The sequence below is a fragment of the Scylla paramamosain genome, chromosome 32 (assembly GCF_035594125.1).
Source record: "Scylla paramamosain isolate STU-SP2022 chromosome 32, ASM3559412v1, whole genome shotgun sequence".
Classification (NCBI taxonomy): Eukaryota; Metazoa; Arthropoda; class Malacostraca; order Decapoda; family Portunidae; genus Scylla; species Scylla paramamosain.
The window spans coordinates 2758755-2779888 of record NC_087182.1 but is presented as its reverse complement, the minus strand read 5'-3'; the positions used below and the strand labels follow the sequence as shown (position 1 = coordinate 2779888).

General features: G+C 41.5%; 1 protein-coding gene across 2 annotated transcripts in view; it reads left to right on the top strand.

Moving 5' to 3' along the window:
• Positions 1-8140: 8140 nt before the first annotated feature.
• Positions 8141-21134, top strand: part of LOC135089042 (uncharacterized) — a 41979-nt gene continuing 28985 nt past the window's right edge. For both annotated transcript variants that reach the window (XM_063984232.1, XM_063984231.1), the window contains exons 1-2: positions 8141-8259; positions 11107-11519. In XM_063984232.1, the coding sequence (XP_063840302.1) occupies positions 11293-11519 (227 nt within the window). In that variant the 5' untranslated portion in view covers positions 8141-8259; positions 11107-11292. The remainder of the gene's footprint in view (positions 8260-11106; positions 11520-21134) is intronic.

Below are 21134 nucleotides of genomic sequence, written 5' to 3'. Positions count from 1 at the left end.
TCTCTCTCTCTCTCTCTCTCTCTCTCTCTCTCTCTCTCTCTCTCTCTCTCTCTCTCTCTCTCTCTCTCTCTATGGTGGTGTAGGGAAGATTGCCACAGAAGAAGGGTTAGGTGAATTACTATGATTATTTTATTCAGCTCTTTTTCAAATTTGTTTAATTTCTTATCTTGAATTTCTGTATTTAATATATTTTCTGCTGTTTTTTTGGGGTTTATTTATTTATTCTTTTGCATTACGAATCTTCATATGCCTTTTTGAATTTCGAATTTTACCTTTTACAAATATTTTACATTTCGAATTATTGTCGTACTTGGAATCTGCACATCTGGTACTTTCACTTGTCACCGGTGCCTCCAATGCATCCACGCACGATATTAATGAAAATAATGGAAACAATAAAGAAAAAAAATCACGTGAACATGACCTCTTACCATACAGGGGAAAAAAAAAATCTACGTGTCTTCCTTTGATATGAAAAAAAGTTATCAAGAACTAAAAAAAAAAAAGAGAAGAAAAAGAATTAATGAAAGAGAAAGAAAAGTAAAATGAATAAATAAATGAGTAAAGTTAAATGCATGTAACCTAAAAACACACCTGTAATTAGTCGTATCTTGCTCCTGGCGTCCCATTGGTCCAGATGAGCAGGTGTAGGGGCCAAATGACACCAGTGAGGGGAATGACCTGTGTGGCGAGAGAGAGAGAGAGAGAGAGAGAGAGAGAGAGAGAGAGAGAGAGAGAGAGAGAGAGAGAGAGAGAGAGAGAGAGAGAGAGAGAGAGAGAGAGATAATAATAACAATAGTGATAATACGAATAATAACACAATTTCTCACAATGGAGGTAATCACAACATCAAGAACAACAACAACAACAACAACATTTACGCAATCACCACAAGTATATAGGTTACCACAGCAAACAACAACAACAACAACAACAACAACAGTATATAATCATCACAAAAATATAGGTTATCGCAAGAAACATCAACACCATCACCACCACCTTGCATGACCTGTCTTGACCTGTAGTGAGGAGGCACCTTCAGGCTGACCTTTGCGTGGGTCATCAAGGCAGCCGCCAATGAAAGGGCACACAGAGGAGGAGGAGGAGGAGGAGGAGGAGGAGGAGGAGGAGGAGGAGGAGGAGGAGGAGGAGAAGTTAAAATGGCAACAATAAGGAGACGGAAGAGGAAGAAGAAGAGGAAAAAGAGGGGGAAGAGAAGGAAGGAGGAGGAGGTGAGAGAAGTTGTGAAAAAGGTGAAGGTGGAGAAATGAGAGGAAATAGAGGAGGAGGATGATGAGAAAGTGAAGGAAGAGGAAAAGAATGGAGAACGAAGAGGTGGAAGAAGTGTAGAGAGAGAAATGAGGGAAAAGGAGGAGCTGGAGGAAGAAGAGAGAAAAAGAGATAGAGAGTAAGAACAGGAAGAGAAGAGGAAAGCAGATAAAGCGAAGGAATAGCCAAGAATACAAGGAATGAAGGAGGAAACAGAAAAAAGTGGAGAAAGGAAGATAAAAAAAAAAAAACAAGAGGATGAAATAAGAGAAAAAGAAAATAAGGTGCAAGAAGGGAAGAAGTAAAGAAGGACATGAAAGAAAAAAAAGAGGAACAAAAAAGGTCAAACCAACCCAATATACTTGCAATAAATTATTAAAAAAAAAAAAAAAAAAGTCTTGTGGGTCGCAGGCTAGAGTAGTTGGTGCTGCACTTGAAGAAAACGAGGTGCACTTACATTACAGAAAACGAGACAGTAATTACAAGGCCACGCACAAGTATAATGAAATAAATAAAAAGAAAATTAGACTACGGAGGGAGGAAGAGAGGGAGGGAAAGAGGGAGAGTAGGAAGGAAGAAGGGAAGTAGAGAATACGGGAAGAAGAGAGGAGAGAAAAAGCGACGAAATGAAGAAGAAAAAGGAAGAGAATGAAGGAGAAAAAAGAGAGGAAAGGAGAGAAAGGAGAGAAAATGGGAAGAACGGGAGGAAAGGTAGGAGAGAAGGAAGAAAGGAGATAAGGAGGGAGAGAACGGAAGAAGAGAAAAAAAGGAGAAAAACGAAGGAAAATGGGAGAAAGGAGGAAAAGGAAAGAAAGACAGGAAGGAAGGAGAGAAGAAAGAAGGATACGAAGGAATAAAAAAGGGGAGCGGGGAAGAGATAATATAGAAGGAAAAAAATAGACGAAACGAAGGAGAAAAAGGCGAGAAGAATGGAGAGAAAGAAGGCGAGAAGGAAGGAGAGAAAGGAAGAAAAGAAGAGAGGAAGGAAGAAAAGGAGAGAAAAATGGAGGAAAGGAAGGAGAGAAAGGAGAGAAGTAATGAGAATAATCAGTGCCTTCCTAATATTTCCTTCCTACCCCCCCCCCTCTCTCTCTCTCTCTCTCTCTCTCTCTCTCTCTCTCTCTCTCCAAGGAATCTGCAGGAATAACAGCCACAGTAACTCCTGCAGTAGGTTATTTACGAGGTCACAACGCAAAGGGAGGGATGATTACAGGGGCGTCTCTCTTGTCACTAATCCTGCCAACACCTGGAGGCAATAAGAGGACCCAGCGGGATTCGAACGCGTGGCTCCTGTACCCGTTATGCAAGGACTTCATCACTGAGCCAGGAATAAGTGTGCTGGAGGTGATATTGGTGGACGCACGCACGCACACACGCTCATACAACTGCGGAGTATGTGATGTATTAAGAGTTATGGTACCTGAGTAGTGAGGTTAATTAAGGAGGAGTAGGAGGAGGAGGAGAAAAAGAAAAGGAAAAAGGAAAGAAAAAATGAACAAATAAAAGGAAAAAATAAAGAAAAAAATGAATACAAAGAGAAAAAAATACGGAGGAGGAGGAGGAGGAGGAGGCATTACCGGGGCAGTCTATCAGTCACTTTTCTCCCTTAGGTTCCAATGCAATTTTTCTTTTCATTTTTCTTTCTTGCCTTTGAACACAACACTCCTGAAGTGTTCCTGCCATCACGGAAGACGAGGCTCAGAATTGCGCCCTCCATTTGGTGCTTCTTGTTACGCCTTGATTTACCTTTTTTTTTTCTTCTTCTTTTTTTCCGAAGCATTCTGAGTTAATTTTTTCTTCCGTTTTTTCTTGCAATGTTTCGTATCAAGTGTTCCTTTCTTTCTTGTTTGTTATATATTCTTGTTTTTCTTCTGGTATTTTTTATTCCTTTCATTTACCTTTTGTAATTAAGTTCGAATGTAAATCCTACATATTTTCGAGTATATTTAGGCGAACATGGAGGGTTGAAAAAAGGAGGTGTGGCTTAAATGACACGTCACGACTTTTGGCTTATGATATTTACCTATTAAAATCCCTTGAGTCAACATGTGGCTTTAGCTGAAAAATAAGGGTAGGAAGGCTGTTTCATCAAGTAGGGAGCCGTCTGTACATATACATAAAACATACAAGTAATCAAACCTGACCCGTTCATTTCCTGCACAGCACAAGTTAACACAACACAGGCTTTGTCCAACCAGACCAGCCTGTATCAACGTGACCTTCAGATAACACTTCAAACCTTTTCTTTCACTCTGCATTACTTTTTAATTATTCATTAACTTGTTTTATATAGAAATGTTAGGAATAATAATAATAATAATAATAATAATAATAATAATAATAATAATAATAATAATAATAATAATAATAAAACAATAAAGCCCTCTCAATTTTTTTTTCTTTTTTAAACCAAGTATTTTCCAACCCTGAAAATTATACATTACATTCGGAATTCTGCGGATTCGTTTTTTATGACTCCTTAATTACACAGAAAAACGCAACGAATGGTGACGAGGTTTCTTGGAGTCGCGCCAATTGAGTCCCTCCTGTTTGTTTACCTCCGTTTTCTTTCCCTGCCGAAGTCGTCATCGTGTTTATATTTACTGATTTCCTTCCTTCTTTCGTTTTTATTGCCTTGTTACCTTCGCCAGTTTATGTATTTATTATGTTTGCTTGTCTCTGTTTGTGTGTGCGTCTGTCTGTCTTCTCGTCTGTGTGTATTTGTTTGTATTGGTTTATCTGTCTATATATGTACGCCTATTTGTTTGTATATTTGTCTATTTTTATCTTTGTTTGTATCTATGTTCAATTTGTTCTTTTTTTGTATTTGTCTGTCTGTACCCGACCATGTATCTGTTTGTATGATTGTTTGTGTGTTTTTCTGTCTGTCTTGTCTGTTTATCTACCTGTATATATATATCTGTCTGTCTGTCTGTACCTTTCTCTGTATCTGTCTGCTGTATGCTTGCGTTTTTCTGTCTGTCTTGTCTGTTTAACTGTTTGTCTGTATATATCTGTCTGCCTGTCTGTCTGCGTGTCTATCTGTCAGCCTGTCTACACAAGATGACAAGCTACCACAAACATATAACAAATTTCAACATCATTTTGGAGAGACAAGGAAAAATTCATTATAACGAGGACCTCAGTAAATAAATATGCATAACCTGATTACATTTTAAGCTTGCCTAGATTTCTTAAGCTGTAACAGTCCTCTCTCTCTCTCTCTCTCTCTCTCTCTCTCTCTCTCTCTCTCTCTCTCTCTCTCTCTCACCTGTCCTCGCGCCGCCCTATGCACACCTTCCTCGGACATAATGATGCTCCTAATCTATTTTAATGCCCGGCCAGCGATATTTCAGTCTCCGGCGGAGGTGCTGGTGGCGGGAGTCAAGGTGAGGCGCCTCGTTAGCAGGTAAGTGAGGAGGGGAGACCGTGTAAAGAGGCACAAGAAGAAGAAGAGGAAGAGGAGGGCGATGAGGAGGCGAGATTGAAAAGCCCCTGGAAGACCTTTAATCTAACATCACTTAAGTCTGTTATTATTATTTCTGTGCGTAGTCTTAATCCAGGTGATCTGTGCTTAAAGAGAGAGGCTGCAGTGGAAAGGTGAGAAGGGGAAAGGTGAGATAAGGAGACGGAAGAAGAGGAGGAGGGGGAGGAGGAGAAAAAGATAAGATAGGATAAGAAGGGAAAGGTACGTATGGTAAATAAAGAAGGAATATGAGATGATAAGGAGGAAAAGGAGGACAGGAAAGGACAGAAAGGGTAGACAAGGCGAATAAAGAAAGAATATGAGATGATAAGGAGGAAGAGGAGGAGGAGGAGGAGGACAGGGAAGAATAAGGACAAGGACGGAGGGAGGTAGGTCTAATAAGTGCTGGAGAAGGGGAGGGGAAGGTCGAGAGAGCGAGAGAGAGAGAGAGAGAGAGAGAGAGAGAGAGAGAGAGAGAGAGAGAGAGAGAGAGAGAGAGAGAGAGAGAGAGAGAGAGAGAGACTATTATTTACCCATCAAAACACACCTCAAACTCAAGGACACAGGTATAACAAGACATGCAACTGTAGAATTAAACAAGGGATAGGCAAGGAGAAGCACTACCCCCACCAACATCCTGATACCCACCCAACATAACCCACCCTAACCATTCCTCCTCCCATCCCCCCACCCTCGCACCCCATTACTAGCTGATTACAAGGGCGACCATTGGGCAGATTATCCTTGAAAATTGGGCCCAAATAACACACGAAGAACCACGGCAGCTGCAGGTACAGGTGAGTTACGCGCCTCGTCTGTCCTCAGGTAATGATCGGGTGGGGGGTGCGTCAGGTGGTGGGGGTGGTAGTGGTGGTGGTGGTGACGGGAATGGAGAAATGAGAGAAAGGAGTGATAAGAACGTGGATGGATGAATGGAAAGTAAAGACAGGTAGAGAGAATAAGAGGAGAGAACGAAGAGGAAGGAAGAGGTGAAATAAAAGAATATGGTGATAAGAATGAAGGATAAGGATAACAGAATAAAGGGAACCAGTAGGGAAGAGAAGAGGGGAAAGAGGAGAGGAGGACGTGAAGAAGTAAAAGATGGTAATAAGGATTAGATGAAAGAGAGAATGAGAGAGGAAGACATGAAGGAGGGAGGAAGAAGAAAGGGAGAATGAGAAGTAACAAAAGAAAAGGGTGATAAAGAAGGAAGATAGATGAGAGGAAAAAGAAGACGAGAAGAAGGGAAGAAGAGAGGAGGACGATGAACAAATAACAAGAAAGAATGTGATGAAGGAAGAGAGGAGGGTAGAGATCAAGACAAAAGAGGAGGAGGAGGAGGAGGAGGAGGAGGAGGAGGAGGAGGAGGAGGAGGAGGAGTTTTAACAAAGAATTTCGATATAAATCTATTACAATTTACTATTTTCACTACCATAACTACATATATATAAAAAAAAGAACAAAAAACATAACGGAAGAAAAGGAGGAAGTGAAGGAGATGGACGAGAAAAGGAAGGAAGAAAAGAAAGGAAGAAAAAGAGTTATAATCACAGGTATTAAAAGCAAGCAGGTGTGATGCATTTAGCACAACCGGTAATGGAGGAGGAGGAGGAGGAAGAATGAAAGAAGGCGGCAAGGGTACGGTGGCACAACAACAAAATAATTAAAAAAGAGACGAGGAACAAAGAGAAGAGACGAGAAAGGAAAGGGAAGCGATAAAAGAGAGAACAGGTGGAGGGGTGACAAACAAAAAGTGAAAGAACGGATAAAAAAAAAAAAAAACAAGGGAATAGAGATAATGAGACAAGAAAGAAAAGAACAGGAGAAGAACGCAACGAAAGATGAATAAAGAGGGAGTGAGAAGAGGTGGAAGAAATGCAAATGCAGGAGATAAGCAAATATAAAGAGATAAGGTGGATGGGAGGGAGGGAGGGAGGTCATGATGGGGGAGAGGACACAAGGAAATGGAGAGGGAGGAATGGAGGAATGGGGATGATGGGTCGCTTAGGTACATAGAAAACGGAGTGAGGCTGCGATGTTATGACCAAGGCTACGCATCACTACATATATGGCTGTATCCCCCTCCCTCCCCCCCCTCTCTCTCTCTCTCTCATACACACCCAAACATTTATCAGATTAAAAAGGAAGATGGAAAAAAGGTGAAGTGGGCGGCATCGCTTGTGAGAGAGAGAGAGAGAGGGGGGGGAGGGGGAGTGGAAGAGAGGGATGGTAGGAAACAAAGGGTCTGATAACCTTGAGGTAAAGTGGCCAAGGGTGAAGTCAATATCAGCATTAACGTGGCAGGGCAGACTTGCGTAGATCAATCTCAAGTGACTGCTGTTGTTTCCAAGCACTGAGACAACTGGCTACGTGACACTGAGATTGTGATACGTTAGGTTATTGTGTTGTTATTTTTTGTAGGTGTTTTTTTTTAGGTTGTGTTGTATTGCAAGGTTGTTAAGAGGGTACGAGTGTAAGGGAAGGTGCAAGAAGCCATCAAGACTACACGCGGCATTCCCTCCTCCTCGTCTTATGCTTCGTTAGGTTCCTGTGTTAAGTTTATGTTATTTGAAGACTCAATGTGGGGTTTGCGTAGTGATGCAACGCTGAATGTGTAGTTGTACTGGGCAAGTGTGAGAGTTGCTACGTGTGACATGAATATATTGATAAGTAATGAGTGAACGTTAATGTTACTCAAGAGATGCCACGTACCGCTAAAACACTGCAACTAATATATTGCGCGGAACTTTCAATAGCAACAGGTCTTCAGGTTCTTACTAGACTGTCTGATTTCACTGCACTAATCTGCACTTAATAGAGTATTGGAGAAAAATTAATGGTATATAAAACAAATTGTGTGTGATATACAGCCGCTTCTGTTCAGTTCCTAATTGTTTGGAGGCTCGATAAAATATGAAAATGTACAGTGAGGAGCTTCATGGGCGAGAATGGATAAGGATCATAACCCTTTCAACACCATGGTATTAGTTACATTATATTCACGATACCAGTAGATGATTAAATAAAGTTTAGGATATTCTTTCATGATGTGGTCAAAAAGTTTAGTCTTATAATTTACTAAGTTCTATCTATCTTCAATCTATTCTAATGCAAATAATCTCTAGTTTTCTCATCTATTATAATTTTATCTTTACTTTAAATAACAACTGGTGATTTTATAAGTTTGTGAAGCCTGGTAAAAACATCCTTATCTAGTTTTCTCACAAGCTACAATTCATTAACTCCGACAAACAACTGGCGATTTTTGCGTTTTAAATGTGCGAGGTAATGAACGTGCTGATGCGAAGGAAACAGCTGAGGGAAGTATTTGCGGGAGGGTCAGAGTAAAGGAATACAAACACCTATTAACTCACTGTCATCCTTCCCACTTCCCACCTCCCCCTCGCCAGATCGCTCGCCCCAGCATCACTATCTCCCCTCCCACCTCCCCCCTCGCTCGCCCCAGCATCACTATCTCTGCCTCACCACTCTCTCACCACTCAACGCCCGACCGCCGCTGAGTGAGTGTGCCCGGTGTGGTGGTGTTGCAGTACGCGTGAGGTGCAAGTGTTGTGTGTCATACTTTGTGTTAGTTCTGAATGGTACTTGTGAATTTGAGCTGTGCGTGTGTGTGTGTGTGCGTGTGTGTGTGTGTGTGTGTGTGTGTGTGTGTGTGTGTGTGTGTGTGTGTGTGTGTGTGTGGTGGAGTGAGTCTTACTTAATGGTGTGTGAAGGTATATGATGTGCAGTAGGGAAGTGGAGTGTTGTTACTGAATGATGTGTGGTGTTACTGAATGATGTGTGCTGTTATAAGATGTACATTTATGTGTGTGGTGGTGATGACATGTTGTGCTGTGCTTCCAAAGGGTGTTTGGTTATGAAACATGCATTTGTGTGTGCGGCGGCGTGTTCAAGCCCTGTGCTGTTTTTAAATCAGACGTGTTATTTGTGTGTGTGTGTGTGTGTGTGTGTGTGTGTGTGTGTGTGTGTGTGTGTGTGTGTGTGTGTGTGTGTGTGTGAACTGGTGTCGTTGTGCCTACTAAACTTGCAATAGTGAAACAAAAGTACCTACATGTATCACCTCTAAATTTAAGTACTGAAGGAAGTAAAACATGTATATATGCAACAAATTACGTGCTAATGAGCTTATAAGTGTATGAACCGACTCTTAACTCGTGTAGGTGATGTTACAAGTAGATTTAAGTGTGTTTAAGAATGACTCAGGGTGTGTTGACGAGTTGAGTTGAGTTGAGTGTCTGAGTGTCCGATAACCGCTAAGTGTATCGAGTGTGTGCAGGTAACAAAGCAGCTGATCTCTGCACACCTGTAATTAGAACTTGCTAGTGTCACTGTGCATAGCTGGATGTTGAGTCAGTGTGTGTGTGTGTATGTGTGTGAATAAGGGCGTTGTTCACGTTTTTCATGTCTCTTCTCTCCCTCCCTCCCTCTCTTCCCTCCATCAGTCCCTCTCCTAACCTAACCCTTCCCTCCTTCCCTCCCTCCCTCCCTCCCTGCCTTCCACTGACTACCTGATACCACCTGTCCCTTCCTCCCTTCCTCTCCCTCTTTCCCACTCTCCCTCTCTCCCTCCCTCCAACCACTCTTCTCTCAGTGTCACCTTCCCTCCTTCTCCTCTCCCACCTGTTTATCACATACCTTGCAATCAACAAGTTTTTCCTTTGACTGTTTGCTTGCTTTCAACTGTATTTGTCAGCTACGTGTCCACTAAGGGAATTGACCTCTCTCTCTCTCTCTCTCTCTCTCTCTCTCTCTCTCTCTCTCTCTCTCTCTCTCTCTCTCTCTCTCTCTCTCTCTCTCTCTATCTGTTGTTTTAATGTGATTCTGTTTATATTCATCTATCTATCTATCTATATATCCGTTTATCTGTCTGTCTGTCTGTATATCTGCCTGTGTTAATCTTTATATATCTGTGCATGTCTGTGTGTCTGTATCCATCTCTCCATCTTTACGTCTGCCTGCTCATCTCAGCATCTTCACTACAAACACAACACCACCACATCCTTCCCATCACGAGCACTTCAAATAAACCAATAAAACGAGCAGGAGAGTGAGAGAGAGAGAGAGAGAAAAGGGACACACGGAGGAAGAGGGAGTAAGTAGGAGTAAAGAGGAGGAGGAGGAGGAGGAGTCAGGGGGGGACGGGGGAGGAGCGTGGGAATTAAAAGCAATAATCCGTTGGCCTTTCTCAGACACGAATCTGAGAAAAAGAGCAACAAGGGTAGAATCAGCAGTACCAGGCGGGCATTATGCTACAGCGGGGTTCAGAGAAGAGGTTGTGCTGGTGGTGGTGGTGGTGGTGGTGGTAGTGTTACGTGTTACGTGTTAATCGCCTGTTAGAAAGCGTGGATAGAGTGGAAGGAAGGGAATGAAAGGTAGGGACAGAAGTAGAGGGATGGAAGTGTAGGGAAGGGAGGAGGGGAAGGTGAATGAAGGAAGGAATGGAAGAAGGGAGGAGGATAATAGAAGGAAAAAAATAAGAGGAAGAGTATAAAGAGGAAAGGGACGAGAATGGAGAAGAGGAAAGAAGGAAGGGGGAAGAGGAGAAATAAAGAAAGAAAAAGGGTTGGAAATGAATGGAAAGGAAAGGAAGAAAAGAAGGAGAATGTAGAAGAAAAAGGAAAGAGGAAGAAGAGAAGGTAAGAAAGAAAAAATAGTTGGAAAGAAATGGAAACGAAGGGAGGAAGTGAAAGAAAGGGGAAAGAAATTAAATAAAAGGAAGGAAAGGCAAGAAAACGTTAAGAAAAGGATAGGAAATGAGGGAAGGAATTAAGGGAGACAAAAAGGAAAGTAAAAGGAAGAAAAAATAGGAAAGGAAAAGGGAAGGAAAAGGAAAGGGAGGAAGGAAGGAGGGAATATAAAGAGTAGAAGGATGCAATGATAATTTTAATGGTACAAGAAGTGAAAGAAGAAAACAAGCAAAGGATGGGAAGAAAAGGTAAAGGAAAGGAAGAGAAGGGAAGGACAAGGAAGGGAAGGGAAGGGAAGGGAAGGACAAGGGAAGAGTACAAAAGTTTATTATCCTGTTAAGTATGCAAATGGAAGTAGTATGTAAACCGCAATAATATCAGTGTTGCAGTCTCTCTCTCTCTCTCTCTCTCTCTCTCTCTCTCTCAAGACAAGCGCACGTGTGTATTATGTAAACATGTGGAGGAGAGAGAGAGAGAGAGAGAGAGAGAGAGAGAGAGAGAGAGAGAGAGAGAGAGAGAGAGAGAGAGAGAGAGAGAGAGAGACCCTTAACACACCTGACAGTCAACCAAACCCCTTCAATCGATACAAAACCAACACCACCCCTCTATAAACACCCAGGCAAAGACACCACCACATAGACCACCTTTCCAAACCCACAGGACCACACCACAGCCACCACCAGGAGGCAGAAACAAGACGGGAGAGCCACACCACCACCCTACTGAGACACCCAACAAGGCGCCTGCGTGGAAAGGTAGCAGCAGCAGCAGCAGCAGCAGCAATGTCTCTCTCGTCTCCTAAGCAACCAGAGACGCCAGTGTCCGTCAGCAAGTCGTCTGCACAACATGACGCCACGCCCCTCGCCCTCCTCACTGACGCCCCTCGCCGCCCAAACCACGCCCGGGGACAAGGTATCCACGATCAAGCAAGGCACCACCAGGGACGAGACCAAAGCTACTGACGGAGGGAGGGAGGAGGGTGACACCAGCCAGTCCCAGGAGCAGCCGTGTGATTTAATCCTTGAGTGTGTTGCAGATATGGATGCGTGCTTCAAGGCTTTCGACAAGGACGAGTGAGTACAAAAGGAGTGATTGCGTGTGTGAGTGATTGTCTGTGTGTGTCTGAGTGAGTGATGGCTGCAGTGTGTATCTGTGGGTGAGTGATGTTATTTTTTTTGTTTCGTTTGTGTTTGTTTAGCTGAATAGTCTTTTGGTATGGTATGTTTGGTTAGGTTTTTTTTTTTTTCCTTGTCTTTCTTTGGTCTAGTTTAGTTAGCCTTTGTTTGTTTGTCTGTGTGTGTGTGTGTGTGTGTGTGTGTGTGTGTGTGTGTGTTTTCTAATCGTGGGTGTATGAATGATTGATTGAGTGAATGTGAAAGACAGTAATTAAAACCACGATTGCCAGACAACATTACACGCCAACCAAACAAATAAGACACTTGCCAACCAAAACAACAACAACAACAACAACCATCATTAGACTCCCCAAAACTCACTCAAACCACGAATTCACATCAACAATAAAAAAAAAAAAAACAAGTGGAAAAGTTTCAACCCCCAACTCCAGCAGTTAATTACCTTTCCTTCCCCAACCTCCTCCCCCCAACCTTCCCCAACCCTGATGCAGCGTCGCGTGTGTGTGTCTGACGCAGGGCAGAAAAAAAAAAGAAAGGAAAAAAATATATATATTCCTTGTCATTTTATCTAAAGTTTGGACATCGGGCTGACTGACTGACTGACTGACTGACCCCCACCCCCCCATTGTTTCCCCTCGCTTTTCCCTTGTTTTTACACGAGAGTTGAAGGAGAGGAGGGGAATGGGTGTGTGTGTGTGTGTGTGTGTGTGTGTGTGTGTGTGTGTGTGTGTGTGTGTGTGTGTGTGTGTGTGTGTGTGGACAGGTCGAGGTCAGATCTCGTGATGTATATAATATTTGTTTTCACACACACACACACACACACACACACACACACACACACACACACACAAGGTGACGCCAATGGCAGGTATCCACGCAGAAAATGTGTAAATAAACAGACGGACATACAAACAGACAGACACACACTAGTAGACGAATATACAAACACGACCAGACCAGACAACGCCAAGACAGCAAGCCAGCGCGGCGAGGCGTATAGCTTAGCACACTCCTTAACCACTTGGCAGGGTAGGGGAGCTGGGGGCGGGAGGTCTTGTTCTGCAGTAGTAGCAGTAGTAGTAGTAGTAGTAGTAGTGATTGTTTTCAGTATTTTGGACCGTATTCTTAAACTACTGCCACTGTCGTAACTGTAAGAACTATTGTCACCTTCATAATATATTTCCTTAATTTTTTTTTTTTTTCGGATGGGGGAGGAACTGAGATGAAAAATACCCTCTTATTTTCACTTCATAATACGATGTTCCAAATTTCTAGATCACGTATCCTAGACAGGGCAAAGGCAAGTATACCAACAAATACGCCACTTGATGAAAATTCTGTGAGAGCTAAAATCATCCAAGAATCTTCGACAGTTTATGAAGGTAGCGATTTTCAAATAATTAGTCGGATTCTCATGGGTATTTCTCCTCCATTGATGCTGAGTACAAGTTAAACTGTCACTAGAATCATAAAAAAAAGCACCCTTGAGGACCCTAATAACTTAACACGCTAACCTAAGACGCTGAAACTTTAAAGAACACAAAGCTTAAAACTACCAGTTGATACATTCACTGGTTGCGCTCTTGATGGATTTTAGGAAGAATATCTGTATCTTTTCTACTTTCCTTTTTTTGTTTTTTTCCTTCGTGCGGGGAAGTTTTGTTTTTTTTTTTCGCTCTCCTACGTTTTCTTCGAGGTTTGGAAATCTTGTATCTTCTGCTTCCCTAGTTCCTCCTTTCCTAACTCGTTCGTTCTCGTAAAACTGCAATAAAACTAAAGGACGTGGAAGGGGTGGATTACGTCAGTTACTCTCAATCTGTGGTACGCGAACTTAAGGGTCCGTCAGGGAAATGTGCTTGGGGTGCGTCAGGGATGTTTTTTGGGGGGTACTTCAAGGAAATGTTTGGAGTACATCAGGGAAATATTTGAGGGTACTTCGTGGGAATTGTTGAAAGTCAGGGAAGTTTTTAGGGTACCTGACAGTTATCAAAATACTGAACTTCACGTATAAAGAACAGTGGGAACGATTCATCATGGCGACGAAGGAGGACACGACTTTTGACCGCGACTGCACATCTGACAAAAGCATCATTACCAAAGACAACCTCCACTTTCACGTGTGCACGATTAGTTATGCCCAGGATCAAGTTTGCAGGCCATAAATTCCCCGTCGTATGCTGAGTAACGGAAAGCATCACTAACATCACTACTCGAAGACAAAACAAAGTACACAACACAGTAAACGAGAGAAAAAAGGAGAAAGAAACAAGAAAACGGTAAACAACATAAATAAAAAGAAACGACAGCAAGAAAAAAAAAATGGAGCAGAAAAGAAAAAAAAAGAAAGGAACAAAAATAAACAATACACAACATAGTAAAAGAAGAAACAAAGGAGAAAAGAACAGGAAAAAAATACTATCTCAACCAGTCTCTTCCTTCTTCCCTCGCCTCCTCTCTCTCCTTTCACTCATCAGCCACATTCGTCAACAAGGCGAGGTGCGGGATGCAGGTGGAGGGCCGAGGGGCGGGCACTAAACCGTCACTGAATCGTTACCAGGAACAACCAAGCTAGTGAGAAAAGAACCTCCACCTACACACACACTACTCCACCTACCCTCGTCGCCTCCACCATCACCATCTTCATTGCTGCTGTCTAACCTATCGCCATCTTTATTAATGCCATCTGAACTTAGGTAATAAAAAAATTAATAGAAATAGAAGGGAAGAGAAGTCAGTGCTTAAATTAAAGTGGTAGACGATTACAATAGACTCAGGAATCAAGTTAAAAGGAAAAATGGAGAAATTGGGGGTAAATAAATATATAAATAGAAGGGAAGATTAACTGGCGCTCAAATAAGAGTGGTAGATGATTAAAATAGAAACTAAGAAGATAGGGAGAAGAAACTAAGCTAAATGGTGGTAGATTGTTGAACTACTTAGTAATCAGGTTATTAGTGCCAAGTCAGTAGGTCATTTCAAGACTGATTTAATTTTATGGCACCACAACATTATGGTCATATGGCGCCGCTGCAAAACATTCAAAGCAGCAAAGATGACAAGTTAACTTAAAAAAAAAAAGGTAAAAAAAATACTGAAAAAACACTAAAAAAGTGAACATATAAAAGGAAATGAGATGAACCAACAGAAACTTCAAGACTGGATGAATTTACGGATACATGTGATGGGTGGATACACAGTAGCTTGTATTAAGGCATGTACGTGTAGGCCTAATGGCTTTTTGCGGCTCAATTTACTTCCTAACCTAACCTAATACGTATAACAACTTGACCTAACGTAATCACCTTTATTATCCATCATCCTTATCTTCATTATAATCTTCCCATAAAGCTTAATTGCTGTGCGCCGTAAGCCTCTCCTACACCACCACCACCACCACCACAAACAATTCAACACTGGAAACTTGATCAATAAAAAGGCTGCCGGAAGGAAGTGACGATTTAGAGAGAGAGAGAGAGAGAGAGAGAGAGAGAGAGAGAGAGAGAGAGAGAGAGAGAGAGAGAGAGAGAGAATAAAAAAGCGTAGTTTCATCCTCCCAATCCCTCTTAATTCTCTCTCTCTCTCTCTCTCTCTCTCTCTCTCTCTCTCTCTCTCTCTCTAACACAAGGCCGGGCATTTTGGAAGTGTAGTGGGGGACACGCACGAACATAATATATCATAACGTGAAAAATATTGCTCATAAAAAATCATTACAAGCACTGATGAGGGAGAGGCGGGGGCAGGGGATGGGGGGGGCAGAGCGGGACTGGGTGGGGGGGGTAAACGATGGGGAGAGAATAGGCGAGGGAGGGGCGGGGCTGGGAAAGGATGGGAAGAGAATAGTAGAGGGCAGGGCAGGGCAGAAGAGGGCGTGGGGAGGATGTAGTGGGGAGGTTAGTGTTATCCAGTATTGAAATATATAGTCACTTCCTTTGCAGTGATATTAATTTAAAATGAACGAAAATGGAGAAAAATAGCGATATGATATTCAAGGTGATTGCTATTAGCGAAAGACAAAAATAAAGTAAAAATGACAAATAAAACATAAGTAAGCGAGTACGTGAAGGAGGAAATAAACAAAATAAAGATTAGATAAAATGACAATACAGCCTAACCTTCATAAAACTGACGGGGTTTCAAGAGGAGGCGCTTGAGGGAACACGGGGACTCCAGAATTATAGTCACAGTAGTTTACGCCAATCTAGAATGTCTATTACAGTTAGTATAGTTATCACACCAACCTCACGTAGATGGTTATAAAAAAGGGCAAGTTACAGGTATTATAGAAAACATTATAATAATAACTTGACCTAACAATCACCTTTATTATCTACCTCACGTAACAACCTCGTAGCAAATTAAACACTTCCTCTTAGAATTATTTACCTACATCACTGGGACGCTCAACTTACATACAACTACTGCAACTCGCCGTAATGAATGACATGAACTTCACAACACAAACGGGTAACACTCACCACGCAGCAGCCCAGGCAACGCAGGGAGGGAGAAGGGCAGGCTGGGGGCGTGGCGTGGTGCAGCGGAGCCATCTAGCGGGGGTCTGGCAAGGGGGGAGTCCTCTTTTAATCACTACTTGATCCACGGAATAATAGTAATGAAAGGAGCAAGAAAAAAATCGAGTACAAATGAATTATAGTGAATTTAAAATAGTTAAGTTTAAAATTATAATAAAGGACAGAAATATAAATGACTTACACTGCGTTTTAAATATTTTAGTATAAGAGATTGTAAAAAATATATTAAAAACGGGAGTCAAACGAGATCAAGTGCTTCGTTTTAGGGTTCATATTCTCAAACGGTTCAGTGCTTCATTTCATCTACTTTCAAACCGACTGTAATGGAGCTTTCAGTGGTGTTTTCATGATTCTAATGATACTTTAACAAGAACTCTGAACCACCAATAGTACAAAAACACCCATGAAAACCTGACTACGTGGCTTTTCAACTTAATGCTAGAGAGAGAGTTGTAAATATTAAAGACTGTCAAAGGATTAAGGACCATATTCTGAAAAAACTGCGGATCTCCTACTCAACATTTTTCAAAGGTTGTGGTTGAAGTTACACTGGTTTTCAAGGATGTTTTTATACTTCTAGCGACAAATTAACAAGACTTCTACATTACCATAAGGAAAACACACTTGAGAACCCGGTTAATCGTGTCTATGGCCTTTGAAAATAGTGGTAAGAATGACGGGTTTCAGAATGCGGTCTTCAGTCTCACTCTCCTTTCCCCCTTGAAATAAAACTACCTGGGTGTAGCGTGGGCGTAATACCATGTGCTGTAAGGGAACAATGTGTACTAAGCATATATCAGTGTCCCTGCGTGTGTGTGTGTGCGTGTGTGTGCGCCTGCCCCCTTTATCACCGTGCTTAATTCAAGGGAACGTGACAAGAACCCAATACTCAAGTGAAGCTTCGAACGAGTGACTTGAAGCGTCCTCCAGGCGGCCCTAATTCTACCGGCATGAATCACGAAGCAGTTCATGGTTTTAGGACCCTCGGGGAATGCGGGGGAGGCTAACGAGTCTCGCCACACGTGTTGCACAGACAGAACAAGGTTAAGTGAGGGCAGATGTACTAAGTATGTTTTGTTAAGGGACTGCCACGTGTAGGCCTGACGGTTTCTTTCTGCTTTGCCTTAGTTTTTTATGTGATTTATGTGGTTGATTTGAACCTAAGGCGCCGCAAGTACTTTATGTAAAACTGACAATATTTAATCGTAAAATGAATAACAAAACAATCACTTGATATTGACAAAAGTAATGATGCGATAAAACAGTGACCAACAAAACGTTTACCATCAACTTAATACGAACATGGAAGAAAATATATGATACAATAAGGCAATAAAAATCAGGAAACTATCAACAAAACGGTCAATAGCAACTTTACGTCAACAAAATGAAAAAAAAAAAAAAAAAAAAAAAAAACGATAAAACAAAGAGCTTGAACTTCATCCTTGAAAAACAATAATAAAAATACGATTAGACAAGAACACAGAAAGCACGCAAGAATGTAATTCTTGTTCCCAGGCGCTTTGTTATCTTATCTGGACTATCTTCAAAGAGTGCAGAGAGGAGAAGTCTTGGTTTTTCCGGGAGTTTTTCCTACTGATGATGCAGAGTCGTTGTTAAAATATCACTAGAACAAGAGAAGCACCTTTGGAAACTGCTACGCCATTCTGCCTTTAATCAACAAGTTTTTTTTACTATTTTTGTATTATACTCTTCATATATTTTGGTATTAAAGAGAAAAACTCCTACTCTCTCTTGTTTCCTGTCTCCACGCAAGCAATTTTCACAGTATGGTGGAGATTGACGTATTCACCCCAATATGCAACAGTTCACAACACAAAGAGCAATATCTGGAATCTTTATAACCACGTACAAGAAAGAAGGGGATGAGAAAAAAAAAAAATGAGAAAAAAAAAAAAAGAGTACGTTTGCAATTTCTAAGCGGTACAATGTTTAGAAGTGGCCGTGTGATAAGAAAAGATGTCTCAGAAAGGTTAGTAATTAAAGACGCGTCAAGTAACAAGGAGAGGATTAATGAAGAGCGCTCACAGTAATAAAAGAATCAATGTACAGTTACGGCCAAAAGACTGTTCACTTTGTATTCTTTTCTACTAATTTAACCGTTTCATCTCAACCGTGAGTCGTCTGATGCGCTGAGTGTCTAAAAAACTCATAGGTATTATAGAAAACATTATATAACTTGACCTAACATAATCACCTTTATTATTTACCTCACGTGAAAGGTTCCAGGGAGATCAGAGGACGTAGGACTGAAGAAACACGCTCAGCACAGTGGAAGTGAAAGCGTCAGGATACAAGACTGGCCACGAGTGTACGTTTATCACAACATCCATCTTAGTCACGTGGTAAAAGCATTATAATCACGCCGGGAGCTTTTTCTCGTGAGTGTGGAAGAGCGGCTGCAGCGTGTCACCTTTGCCACTGTTGTATGTATGAGATGTAGATGGGGAGCATAAAACAGACCGTTCTCCCTCCCTTCTTCCCTCCCCTTTCCTTCCTTCCACTTGTGTATTGTAGCGACCGGACAGGAAAAGATACTATTTCTTTTTTTCTATTTATTACTTAGCTGTTCATGAGTCTAAGTGCATAAAACATAGAAAAAAGTCCACTCAGAATGCCGTTCCTAAAAAAAGGATAATTATAGATTGCAAAAGGACGATTGAAAAGTAACAACAAACTGATTCCTAGCACCAAATTTAAGGAAGAGAGAGAGAGAGAGAGAGAGAGAGAGAGAGAGAGAGAGAGAGAGAGAGAGAGAGAGAGAGAGAGAGAGAGAGAGAGAGAGAGAGACAAGGCACCAAAATAATTCCTAATGAGAGAAAAAAAAGACAATAAGATCAAGATTAAAAGGTAGAGAAAAGACACAAACAAGAAGTGAATAAAGGGAGGGAGGGAGGGAGGGAGGGAGGGAGGGAGGGAGAGACAAGGCACATATCCCCCTTAAAAAAAAAGAAAAGACAAAATATTCACAGGAAGCAGGAGAAAACGAACGTATGATTATCTGCAATTCTGTACGAGACCAGAATATCACGCTGACCCCGACCAGAAGCAAATATTACCTGAAGCAAATATTAACTCAGTCCGCATCCGGAAGTTCGGGATATGAGGATTTTTTGGTTTATTTCAGCTTTAATTTCGCTTCCCAAAGGTTACAAACTCGATTCCTGGGTCATGGGAGTTTCTCGGCGGGTGAGGTAGCGCCTGTAATGAGCGTTGTCTGTGATGATAGGGTTTTAATGGACACAATAAGGTTAAGTGTCAGTGTTTTGCATTTTATTTATATTATTTCAGTCTTTCATGTATCGTTCTTCTTTTCTTTCTATATTTTTTTCCTTTTTTTTTATCGTTATCTATTTATTCTTCGTTATCGCATCTCTTCCTCCTGTTCCGTATTTTGTGTTTCCTTCATTTTATTTAATCCTTTCGTGCGCCATTCTTTTTTTCCTGAATATTTCCTCCTTTTCCTTATTGTTACCCCCATCGTTATTTTCATTCTCTTCCTCATACTCTTTATCATTATCTATCTCCTCTTCGTTATATCTTATCACTGTTCTCTTCTTTCTTAGCTTCCTTCCCATCCTCCTCCTCTTCCTTCTTACCATTTTCCATCTTCTATTCGTATAATCACTCACTGTTTTCTTCCTTTGCTTCCTTCCCATCCTCCTCCTCTTCCTTCTTACCATTTTTCATCTTCTATTCGTATAATCACCATCTTCTTTTACCTCTTATTCCTCTTTCTCTTCCTCCTTCTCCTCTTTCCACCCTGTCTATCGCCTACTCCCTTTGGTTTGCTCTGGTTAGGTCAGGTCACAGCCATAATGACCCTAAGTGTTGCGTCACCGTAACTCAATCGCCCATCCCCACCACGGAAGTAACCTCGGGGGTCATTCTCGGGTCAAAAATCCTGGGAAGTTATAAAGGAAATGGGGAAAAAAATGAGGGAATTAGTAAGGGGATGGGGAAAAGAGAAAAATTATTAAGGAAACTGGGAAAAAAAGAAAATTGGTATAGGATAGGGGAAAAAAGAGAAAAATAGTAAGGAAGCAGGGAAAAAAGAGAAAATATGTAAGGAAATAGGGAAAAACGAGAAAATTACTAAGAAAACGGAAGAAAAGAAGAAAAATTAGTAAGGAAACAGGGAAAAAGGAAGAAATTAATAAGGAAATGGGAAAAATGAGAAAATTTGTAAGGAAACGGGGAAGAGAAGAAAATTAGTAAGGAAATGAGGAAAAAAAGGAGAAAATTAGTAAGGAAACTGGGAAAAAAGGAAAATATAAGCCTGTCAAGAGATTCAGGTGTGTTTATTTGATTTATTTACTTATTTTTAAATGGAGAGAGAGAGAGAGAGAGAGAGAGAGAGAGAGAGAGAGAGAGAGAGAGAGAGAGAGAGAGAGAGAGAGCGTTATAGGAGACTAGTGAGGAACAGTGACCTTTTGTGAACAACAACAACAACAACAACAACAACAACAACAACAACAAAAAGAAGTAACAGTAGAAGGAAAAGAAGAACAACAAAGAAATAAAAAATAAAAAAAGGCGAAATGACAAAAGAAGAAGAAGAAGAAGAAGAAGAAGAAGAAGAAGACTGACTTATTTCCACCTCCTGCGTCAGTTGGGAGCGGGAAGGGCGTGGCGGGAGGAGGAGGAAGTGCAGCAGGGCATTTTTTTTATTTTTTTTATTGAGTTATGGCGCCGCGGGAAAGGTCAGGAGGCGCCGCGCAGTTGGGCTAGGAAAAAGACTCCTGATGATGGTGATGATGATAGTGGTGGTGGTGGTGGTGGTTTTGAGGAAGGGAAGAGGAAGAGAAGCGTGATGATAAGAGCTGAAAAAAGGCCAATAATGATAAAGAATAGGAGATGGAAGAGGTCAGTGATGAAGAGGAGTAAGAGGAGAAAGAGGAAGCCGATGATTGAGAGGAGTTAGAGGTATAAGACTTAGAGGAAGGTACACACACACTCACACACTCACATATTCACACACCACCTTACTAAATACGCT